This window comes from Brachionichthys hirsutus, chromosome 4, assembly GCF_040956055.1.
Source record: "Brachionichthys hirsutus isolate HB-005 chromosome 4, CSIRO-AGI_Bhir_v1, whole genome shotgun sequence".
NCBI classification, from domain to species: Eukaryota; Metazoa; Chordata; class Actinopteri; order Lophiiformes; family Brachionichthyidae; genus Brachionichthys; species Brachionichthys hirsutus.
The window spans coordinates 3,498,933-3,510,400 of record NC_090900.1 but is presented as its reverse complement, the minus strand read 5'-3'; the positions used below and the strand labels follow the sequence as shown (position 1 = coordinate 3,510,400).

Sequence of the window (11,468 nt, the reverse complement as noted above, 5' to 3'; positions counted from 1 at the left end):
CCCCGAGCGCAGTGACATTGTACACAGCGAGTATCCACTAACATTTAAACTCGACCACCGCAATGAGTCAAAGCAAGTCCGTTCGATGGCCTGGCGCTTGGCGTACGATCTCCTGAAGCCAGCCGACTGGAAAAGCCTGGCGCAGCACTGGGGCTTCACCAAAGACCAAGTGTCAGCAATCGAGGAGCAGTGGACAGGTGCCACAACTCAGGATGACCGAACAGGCGTTTGACTGTGCATGTGGCAACAATACTTTATTATAAGCCTTTTGTAGTGTGTTTCTGATTCAAACCCAATCTGAATATCTGAGAAAAAGGTGGACATGAATAATTATAATTATAATGTTTGTGGGTTACTTCAACAGTTCTACCCCCACCCTGCTTTGCATGTTCCACAGGTCAGCAAAGCTATCGTGAGCATGGGAACAGAATGCTGCTGATATGGCTCCATGGCGTTGAGTTGGATGACAAGAACCCTGCTAAACAACTTTTTCAAGGCCTCATCCTCACAGGGAACAGAAAAGCTGCAGGTACATTCAGTAAAACTTTGAAAATGAAATAAAATGCACAGTTCATAAGCGTGTAGCTCTGGTACCTGAGAATATATGCAAAACTTTGCTGCAGAAAATGTGCATTTTCCTTGCAGATAAGATCCGGATGGAGGCAGAGAGCACCAGCAGTAAGAACTGCTGTATTTCATAATAATGTACACGGCGACATATGGATTAACAAATCAACTCCATGTCTAGAAAAAACTAAGAATCAGAGGTTAGCAATAACTATTTATTTTGGAAATGCAAATCATTCCACAATTAATCAACATATGGCTTCAGTTTAAAAAGTAGAATACCTGAGGTGATGGTCAGTCACGTTCAATTCAAAGCATAAACAACACAAATAATTCAGTTATGTGATAAACACTTTCAGTACAGTCCTGCTACATGTACATAATTTAAAGTCCACCATTTGCACCAAAATAAATGTACATTTTGAAAGTCAGTTCAAGACTCTTGTTGACAATTTAAATAAAAATATTCACACAATTAAATGCTTAAAAACACATTTGAAGATTTCCTTTACATTTAGGCTACCGAAAAATGGCAAATGTTCACTTCAAATGTAGAAACTTCACTCTGAAATGTCCGGAACAATGTGAGACTACCATTAAGGACACTACTTCTAGCATTGTTGCATAGAATTATAAACCTAGACTGGGACAGCAACAGTTTCCATGAGAAACGTTAGTCAACTATCTTAATGCCGTGTACATGGCAAGAACCGCTTTGTGTCCTGGAGGAGCTTCGCCCTGCGGTGGAACCGTGGCCCTGTTGGGAAGAGTGGGGAAACTTAGCAGCTGTGGCCTGGCCGATGGTGAGCTGAAAGGTCAAGGAGAAAACAAGCTGACAGGACTGAAGACAAATATGTAAGAACTCGGACGGTAGTGAAACACGTCGTCATGTACCTGTGTAACAGGATGATGGCGCTCAACAATCACAGAGCTCATTGGTGGAGCCACACCCATCACCTGGAGGTTGCTGCGTGCGTCATTGCGGGCAGTGAGGCGAGCCGTTACAGTCTTTGATTTTTGTTGACCGGATGAGACAGCACGACCTCCGACCTGGAACAACGAAGAGTCAAGTTAATTTAAGCGCACAGAGCAACAGGTTGCTACGTTTAACGCTAACCTGTTTGTGGGAGCCCGCAGATGTTCCACTGTATACCACCGTAGTAGGAGGGAGCGCTTCTGCTCTGGACACGGGGGCGACAGACCCCCTCTGAGTGAGGAAAGCATCAGAAACAAGAAAATGAGGAATCATATTTAATTGTGCTAAAACTTTCATACGAAAGATTAATGCATTAATCGTTCTATTGAGAAATGCATTGAAAGAAAATCCAAAAAACTATGATCTATAAATAAATGTATATATTCAGTAGAACTGGTCAGTGTCTCACGGTGTTCACTACTTCACTGCAGGCAGGATCCGGGTGGTCAAAGTGGACCGGACTGAACCGTGTAGAAGAGATGGGATATGATTGTAGTTGAGTCAATGTAGTAGAACCAGGCTCATCCTGGGGAGGCTGAATATCTAAAGATAAAAAATATATAATAATTGAGCGTTAAGATTGGAGCAACAGATTCAGGAATATTAACGACCCAAGCATGCAAATGAAATTGAAATAGAGAAGCCGGTGCAAACTACACATGCCTTTGTATGTGGATATTAAAAGGATAAATATCAATAATTTTTTTTGGTCTTGGTAAAAAGAGAGTTTCTAAAAACAAAACAAACTCTTATTATAGCAGGAAAAATACCATGTAAGTGTTCTTCACTTCTACAAGCTAAGACTGAGTGCACTGCTGCAGGTTTTGTTCATCTATTGTTAATGTGCTCTAGTTGTCAAAGAAATATGGATGATTCCTTTTTCATACCATGCTGATCACAAACTGGAGGTTGCTCTTGTCGTCCCTCTGTAGTGCCGAACATGCCGAGAGCCTCAATGTTGAGCGCACACACACCCCTCATGAAGGCCTTCTTCATAGACTCTCCGTAACGCTCTCGCTCTAGTCGTAGTCTCAGAATCTCTGTCTGGGCCTTGTCTATAGCCTCACAATGCTGCCAAGACATGTAGCAGAGGAAATAATGAACACCATCTATAATTATTATTATTATTATTATTAAAACCATAGCCGCTCATTCTCTTTACTTGGTTCGTTGACTGTAATATTTTCATTTAGTTTAATGCGGTTTTTAAGACTGAAATGGTTCATTTTATGTATTTCTAACAAGTCCTTGGAGTGAAAAATGCATCTACCTATGTAAGCGACTAATCATAGCGACTGAGGGCGTTCTGGTCTGCTTCAAATCTGTAAATGTAAAATCTACATATTTTACTGCTGACAGAATGCTAAAATAGCTCAATAAAGCAGAGGGCAGCATGATTTCTTTTGTTTCTTCACCATACACATGTCGTTTCATATGCAAATCCTTCACTCACTTATTTACCTCTGCTAGCTTGGCCTCATACTCTGTAGACATGCGGGTGCAGACCTCCTCGGCTCTTGCACGGCAAGCCTGCTCCACCTGGAGCTTCCAGTGTTTCTGGACCAGAGAGTGCCAGCCGAGCCACACCTTCTTCTTCAGCTGTGAATTGTAGTGTTGGCGCGCAGCTTGAGCAGCAAGAGCCTGGTCACGATCCACAGGAGGATGAAAATGTTTACATAATTACTGCAATATTTCATTTTCATTCAGGTATATGACGTGATTCTCTTGTGTGGTACCATTTGGACAAAAACTAAGAGTCATCCTCTACATTTTAAATTTTAAAAGAAAAGATGGAGTTAAAAAAAAGATTCTGACAAAATATATTTATATATTATATTATTTACTTAGTTTAGGATGCAGCATGATAAGAGAAGACAAGATTGTTGTTAATTGGCAAAGTTTCATATATTTTAATTCTTCTAGAGAGTAAAAATGTGTCGTGTGTGCTCAGTGACAAAGAGACGCATGGTTCGGTAAATCATGTAGAGACTGGCCATTTGCATAAACCATTAAGCTGTACTGACAGTATCCTAGCAACATGAAGATACATTCCCTACCAGTAAATGTATTCCCGAAAGGTTTTCAGCTTTTTGGAAACACATTAACATCAATGTTTACCTCTTCTTTGGCCTCGGTATGCTTAAGTCTCCAGTGGGTGAAAGTCCTCATCTTTTCAAGTTTTTCTTTTTGTCTGTCCAAGACCTGGCTCAGGTTCCTAATCACCTGAGGGACGATACATCACACAAAACAATGTGCCAGTTTAAATACTTGCAAACGTTAAACTGTAACTTGTTTATCTGTTGATTTTCAGTCGTAATATCTTTGTGCAGCTGCTGTGCTACATGCGCTTTTCCTTTTTTTGCTGATCTAAAAACTGATTGATCCATTGCAGAGCCACTGAAACTAAACATACAGTAAAACTTTGAAATGATGGATACTTTATTTCTGTTGTATGCTGAATCTACATCCAACCACCAGTATGTTATTTCACAGGAGAAAGTAAATGAATACACATGTAGTCACCTCATCTTTTCTCTGGTTGGACGTCTCGTAAGTGTTTAGCAGCTCCTTCAGGCCTTCCAGCTCTGACTGCAGGTCAGCTGTTTGGGCTGCACACCTTTGCCTCTCCTTTTTCATCTCCAGATTGTGTTGTTCATTAAATGCCACTTTCCATTTCCTGAGCTCAGTTAGGACATTTGACTAGATTGTGAACAGAGGGTGGGAAGCACAGAGTATCTTCAATAAACCTGAGGTTTTCAATAAAATCCTTGCAAACGTCAATTAAAAAAATGAAAAGGTCAATTGCTCAATGAAGATCAGAACTTTCATCCTGTCACTCAGCCTTTGTAAGACTTTGTAAGGATGTCTGACCTCTGCTTCACAATAACTGTATCTATCTATAGCTATATATCATATTTTTGGACTGCTGTAGCTCAAAACATGACATTACTTTTATTGTACATACTGTATTTAAGATGTTATAATTCAGATATCTGAGAGTTCTTCAGTATATATTAATCCATAAAACATCAAATGTATTATCAGCTCTTAAGCAGAAAGTAAAAGACAGCCATTTCAATGACTAATAGCAGAAAAAAAGAAGAGAATAACCTTTAGGTTGTTGCTCCACATGTCCAGAATATTCTCCATTTTGCTTATGTTCTCCTCTGAGATAAATATTTCTGTCACAGAGGACTCCAGAGGGAATTGGTTCTCAGACACCCTTTTTAAGTTGTCTGTACGAGGGTTTGAGACCATTGAGGCCCTGCTAGACGGGCCTGTCATCTCCTCCGCTGGAAGGAATAAACATAGATGGACTAGACTATTTCTTAACTTTGATAATAAGAAAAAATCATACACAATTACAAGATCTTATCAAGTTTCTTATTATTTTCAACTTACCATGAGAAGCTCTTGCATGTGTGGAGGGCTCAACGATTAAGGGGGAGGCCTGTGATGCCATGGTCCTCCTAGAATGCAATCCATCTTTAGATACAGTGGCATTATCTGACAGATAAGAGAAGATAAGGAATTGAATGACAGAAGAACAATAAGAGATTAAAAGTAAAGGAAGATATTAATACAATTAGCTTGGGATAAATGAGCAAGAAGAAATCTAAAAGTCACAAAAACAAAAGACAGTTTAAAAACAGGGCATGTTATACTAAGAATGCTGAAGATAAGTATGGCTCCTCATCTAGTAATGCATTTATGTCAATATCTTAATTAAATCCTGTCAGGGGAATAGAATGTCTGTACTCTAAAGAGCACTATGGGCAGCATGCCATGAGGCCATTATCAATGGCTTTCTGCTTTCTATATGCCTGCACACTTTCCTGTAACATTAAAGAAGGAAACCTCCAATGAGAGCTAATGCTAGAGATGGGCAGGAGACTGTTAGATCGTTTCAGATGGAGGTATCACAGGACAGGACAGAGGGGGTAAAATCTGGCAGATAGATAACAATGCATCTTGAATTGTGTGGTTCAAAAACTAAAATAAAACCCAACACAGTCTGAATTTGTGACGCAAAATCCTTCCTGACAGTTATTAAATTCACGGGACAATGTTTGGAAAGACTCCAGCTGTGTTTCTGTCAGAAAGGCTTGGTGAAATGTGCGTCTTATGAATGTCACCTGAATAAAAAAGGGAACCCAAGATACCTGAGGAGCCCGGCTGCTTCGCCTGAGCTCTGGTGAGTGTCTCGAGCTTCGGGGTGACCACAGCATATCGGAGAAGCTCCTCATACTCATCCTGTCGGTCCATCAACAGAAAGAAATGACAAGTGGGTGCAACGGACAACTGATATTCATGGACTAGTGTTCATACAAAGTACTGAGCAAAACTTTTTAGGCAGGTATGAAGGAATGATGTAAAGTAAGAATGTGTTTGAAAATATACAATTATTATTTAGTGTGACAAAAGAAGATGAATTACATAATGTCACTATGAACCCAGATCCGATCTGAGTAACCTGACTAGTGTGTTAAGGCACATATATGGTGAATGTGTTTTGGACGATCACCTGAAGCTCAGAGGAGACAGAACTCCCCCGATCAGAATCCTGAGGGCGAACAGGACGACTTGGCTCTTCTTCCTCCGAGGACATCTTGACAAATCTAACATGCATAGTTGGAAAGTTGAACCACTCACCCAAGCGACGAATGTAAGGCTGCATTTATGCCTCATAAGACAGATACATGTCATAAAACATAGTTTATATTGAGAAGAATGGCAATGTTCATGAATAATATACACAACCAAGTCGCTGTTGTTTTTATGTAATGCAGGATTTGAGGGAATAAAGTCAATTAGTTATAGTTCACAAGGTGCACAACGTAGCTAGCTACATTTAACTACAGTCAACATTAGCTGACAGGGAAGGCTAGAGCAGTTTGTAACCGCCCACGACTTCTGTTTAGCGATAAATACGATGCACCGTGCATTCTCAAACAGTCGATAAGGAGCAGCGGGGCTTCGGGTCCATTTTACCTCTCGTATTCTTCTTTTCAGGGTTCCACACAAATCCGAAATAGTTGTTTCGCCAGTGGGGAAAATATGCTCGCTGTGTCTCTTCAAACGAGCTGACTTTTAAACAACAAGCGCTATGATTGGCTACTGCCTCCACACCACTGTGCTAAACCGTTTTTGGTTGGGTACCTTGTTACCACGGTAACGGTAAGCGGAACAAGCGCGAACTTACCGCTTCCGCCTGCCGCAATGGAAGACAAGGATCAGTCATAGCTTTGCCTCGTACATAAACAACAACAACAACACGCACACGCACGCACGCACGTATGTATGTGTATATATAGACATACACATACAGCTTCCATTTAAGAGGAAACATGGTTTCATGCCGCATAAGGATTGTTTTTCATAATTCCAAGCAATCTTAATTGTCTAAGGAAGTTGTCTCTTTGTTTTTGAGGGACACTACCAAATTTCCTCCAGTCATTTCTCTAGTGCTTACTCGTGCAAAAACAAAATTAATTACACCAGTGTATTAACATAGGCTCCGAGGAACTAGCTTTGCACCGTCAAATAACACATTTGTAAGTTCTGGGCTGGGATTGCCTCTAGAGAAAAGAGACATATGGTTCCTCTCAGCTGCAGCAGAGCCGCAGGCAGCGCTGTTGGATTGGGGCCTCCTCACCACCTGGTGAGGCGCTGAAAACGATGCAGTGTCCGGCAGTGTCCTGTCAGTTTCTTCAGAAAACCTGCAGGCTGAATTTGAACGAGGGAACGCATGTCTGGGACAGTGATGACAAAAACAACAATTTGACATCTGACCACAAAAGTATTGAGGATTCCCTCTGATATATTTTACATCACATATGCATAATAAATAAACAGAATGATTACTGCATGCAGACGCACACATATTTTATCATTGCATATATTCACAGTTGATGTCGACTCTGAATTAGAGCCATAATTAGGATGCATGGAGGATAATCCGTTCTGCTGCGTGGGGAATGGAGTCTTCCTGTTGAATGACAGGAAACCGGAGCTTCCACGGATTACTTGGTGGATGATTCACATATTTTGAAAGATTTTGGGGATGTGTTCATCACAATTTTCCTTTTAGTCTGATTTTTGTCATCTCAGCCTGGTGTTTTATTTTCTCTACTCTCTTACGATGACATGAAAGCTAAGCCGCTTGCCTGCCTTTAATAAGTCATTATAACAAATACTAGGTAGTTACAGAAAACTGCAGAGTTTTACTGACTTCGTGAAGGGCCCAGTATTTTAGGTATATCTAATGCTATGCTAATGCTATGTGGGCAAAATAGTGGACAATTCTTAATCTGGTATACAGTACTGTCCCTTTATTAGCATATGTGATATTGATTTAAATAACTATTAATGTTAAATGCACACTATTTGTGTTATGTAGTATTAAATTAAGTTACATTGAATTAGATTATGAAGACAGAAAAATAAGATAAGATAAGATTGTATTCTTTTTTTTTTTTTTTATAAAAAAAACAAGATTGTATTCTGAATCATCTCTACAAAGGTTCCATTGTTTTGCAGACAGATGTGATGTGCTATTGTCAATAATGTTTGCATTAAAGACAGTATTACTGCCTCAAGGTGAAATGGTATTCAGCTCACATTCTGCTCTCACAGCCTGTTCAATCTGTTCCAGAACAATAATCACAATCCTTTTGACTTTCTTCCCCCCCGGTATTTTAGCTCAGATAGACTATTCAGAACTTTGGAATGGTAGACAGAACAGAAATTAGGAAATAATATGCTGTACCTATACAAGTTGACTTTGTGAAGGAACTTTTTCTTGCAGTAGTTTTTCATCTATAATATTTGCATTGAACAGATTCCTCCATGTTCACAAGTCCATTTCCATTATGTGAATGTGTAGTTCATCTTTTTGCATTTCATTTGGGAAAGCAATTTACGAACTTGGTGTAAAAAATTGCTTCTGTCCTTGATCGATTTTTAGTCAGGTGCGTTTACGGACAGCCATAATTCCCAAAGACAACAAATAATGTGCGTTCATCAATCGTAATGTTATCAACCCATTTTTCATTTATATGAAACAACAATGCCCTCTCACTGAAGGCAATGCTACCAGATCTCATCGTAGAACTATTCACAGCTCCCTGCTGTTTTCAAATTATTTTTCATTACATTTTGACGGACCAGGACTTCCCCCTTGGGACACTGTAATCCATCACATCACACACATCAGTGACACCATGTCCTTTCGTTTTTCTTTCAGAATGCTTCCCTATCAGATTTACCAGCAGTTGCACACACACCAGGAATGCATTTCACATAATAAGACAATATTAAAGACCAGATAACAGACAGCAAGGTTGCATAATTAATCTAGTGTAACATATAATACATCAAATGCTGACCGCAGCATCCGATAAGCAGCTAGAGCATATCTACCGCTCTGTAGCTTGACTATATCTTCACAAAGCAAAAACAATTACTATCGGTGCCAACATTCATTTGTTCTAATCTGGATGATGATAAGCAGTAAACAGTTGCATCAGTCTTCTTCCATCTGCCTACTCATTTCTTAAGGGAAGCTGACCCTTGGGTATCTATTTTAGCTATTTGATGCAGAAGGATCCTTGTAAAGATGGGTCACATTTTGTTTTTATTCATGCATATTCAAACATTGTATTATGGCCATCTAACAGAAGTCAAATTGTAAAATGTAAGTTATGTGCTTTGTACATCATAAATACGTGACGTAGTGATATAGAAAAATCAGATATAGAGTACATCCTTTTTAATTCTTTGTGATAAGAGCAAAATGCTGACAGTGACTTGCACAATATGCAATATGCAGGTCACATGCAGAGGTTAAGTGGGATATTCAGATGGGCAAAAGGGTCTGAATTGCTCGGCCAGCAGGGATACATGGGATTCTGTCAATGGTTTTATTAATAGCCACCAGCCACATTTAAAACTACAGGCCCTGAGAAATATTTCTACTATATTACTACAGTGGAAATTAATTCCTGCTTGCATGCATTGTATATGAATGGTGTGTCTCAGAGGAGCAGAGAGGGGAACGCTTTGGCATATGTAGTGGACCGCACGTCTGTGTCCGCGTGTGGGTCGTTCTCCTGTCCCGCGCATTAAGCTAAGTGCTCTTCAGCTTTCCAGCGGTAGTAAATGGAGTCTTATGGCTTGAGGGGAGTTTTCCTCCCACATCTGAATCAAATAAAGTGAGTGTCCCAAGCCCGAGGTCAGTGCTTATGTGAATCATCAAATTCAGAAGATAAATATAGATGTATTGTCCTTTTGTTTACCTGAGTGTGATCTTGTGCATTATTGTGCACACTGTGCGCACAATAATGCACAATCCTTTGTGGTGAATGTGATGAACAACCAGTATCAAAGCCATGTCTTTGGGTGTTTATTGAGCTAAAGCACAACCAGGCATGCAGCATGATTCACTGTTATAACGTTCCATGTGAAGCCGGAGAGGTATTTTATTGGTGGGACTAAAGAATGATGCAATGCATCTAAGAGCGAGTCGTCTTCTCTGTAGTAGACCAAGTCTTACTGCTCGGGCTGGTTTCGTTTGCAGGCATTAATGGTATGAATGCTGAGAGGCTTTATGTCCCTGTGCTTGCATCAGCCTGTCGTCAATTTTTTTTTTCCTCTCTCACTTACTCTAGGAACTGCTTGCAGGTTTCAGAGGCGTAACGATCTGACATAGCAGGCACAGACGCAGTCGCCGACTCAAACATCTAAAGAGCCTACTTATCTCTAAGATTGCATGTTAGGTAATGCAATTATTGTACAGGATTGTGTAATCTTCCTGCAGTTGTATAACTGTTTATGGTCATTATTTGAAAGCATAGACAGAAATAAAGGTCCACTTCATGCTGTCAAATTAGGTGCAATGAAGCGTATCAGCTATTGTGACTGAACTGGGATTTGTGGTTTTCTGTGTAATCAAATAAAAAGAAATTCCATTTATCATGATATTTATCAGATGATCCTTAAAACAATTTAATCAATTGTTATGAGAAGCTGCATAGATAACAGAATTAGGAGATTAGTGCCTTTACTTCAATGGACAAGATTTTTTTTTTTTTTTTTGCACCTGTATAGAATCATCTCTGAGGCATCAGCGATCCAGGCGAAGTCAAACAGCTTATCGTATAAAAACTGTTCACGCTCAAAGTGCGCTTCACTGCTGAATGGACGAAAGGAGCGACTACACAAATATCTAGGCATTTCTTATCTGTTAAGATTCGTGCGTTGCGTCGTTACCTATCAACTATTTAGATTGTTCCAGCAGCCGAAATGAATCATTCCATTATGTACAATTATTGATCACGCTGCCCCTCTCCCTCTCTCCATCGCGCTCCCCATCTCCCACCTCTCTCTTCCGCTCCATCCTCTTCAGAAGTGCCGCAGCGAGGGAGGACCGCATCGGGGGGAGAAAAAAAAACCCGCACCACATTGTCGTGCGCTTGCAATTACGTCTGATCCCTTTCTACAGTTGCAAAAATATACCAGAACGAACGCGGACTCCGTCTCAGAGGGTGATTGCCAGCTCAGTATAATCTACTGGACATAAATGACGGTGAGTGATTTCTACTTTTCCCACGAAAACACGCGTTCGAGTTATAAAATACAAAGTTTGAGGATCAATTGTTAAAAGTTGGGATGGCATCCGGGCATGTTTGTTCTTTTTTCCCTTTTCTTTTGTGGGAATACTTAATAAACCTCCCGGAAAAGAAAGTAGGAAAATATGAGACCATCAAGGGAAAATGCGCAAAGCAATTAGTATTGCCTCATATAACTTAATTCGGGATGTCGTGGAGTTTCATTCCGGTCTATGCACCTTTTTTGATTGCCGATTATAATAATAATAATAATAATAATAATAATAATAATAATGTGGTTTAAAAAGTCAGATTAA

At 40.0% G+C, this 11,468-nt stretch overlaps 1 protein-coding gene and 1 long non-coding RNA gene across 2 annotated transcripts; one reads left to right on the top strand and one right to left on the bottom strand.

Moving 5' to 3' along the window:
* The first annotated feature begins 6 nt into the window (after nt 1-6).
* LOC137893381 (uncharacterized) lies at nt 7-1,123 on the top strand. The gene is made up of 3 exons (XR_011105445.1): nt 7-197; nt 398-529; nt 646-1,123. It is a non-coding gene; the product is annotated as an uncharacterized lncRNA (long non-coding RNA).
* Nucleotides 1,124-1,240: 117 nt separating this feature from the next.
* Nucleotides 1,241-6,152, bottom strand: poc5 (POC5 centriolar protein homolog (Chlamydomonas)). Its single transcript, XM_068738743.1, has 12 exons — nt 6,069-6,152; nt 5,698-5,797; nt 4,946-5,050; nt 4,655-4,836; nt 4,067-4,243; nt 3,662-3,766; nt 3,005-3,184; nt 2,431-2,614; nt 1,953-2,086; nt 1,685-1,774; nt 1,462-1,617; nt 1,241-1,375 (listed from the first exon to the last, which is right to left on the bottom strand). Exons 1-12 carry the CDS (start codon nt 6,150-6,152, stop codon nt 1,241-1,243), a joined length of 1,632 nt encoding a protein of 543 aa, XP_068594844.1.
* Nucleotides 6,153-11,468: the final 5,316 nt, after the last annotated feature.

Excerpts from the sequence above, each read along its gene's own strand:
- poc5 (XM_068738743.1), bottom strand. The coding sequence starts at position 6,152 with ATGTCCTCGGAGGAAGAAGAGCCAAGTCGTCCTGTTCGCCCTCAGGAT. Across the intron at positions 5,051-5,697 it reads GGGCTCCTCAGGTATCTTGG|ATAATGCCACTGTATCTAAA; the intron begins GTTCCCTTTTTT and ends CTTATCTGTCAG. Across the intron at positions 2,087-2,430 it reads TCCAGTTTGTGATCAGCATG|ATATTCAGCCTCCCCAGGAT; the intron begins GTATGAAAAAGG and ends TTTTATCTTTAG.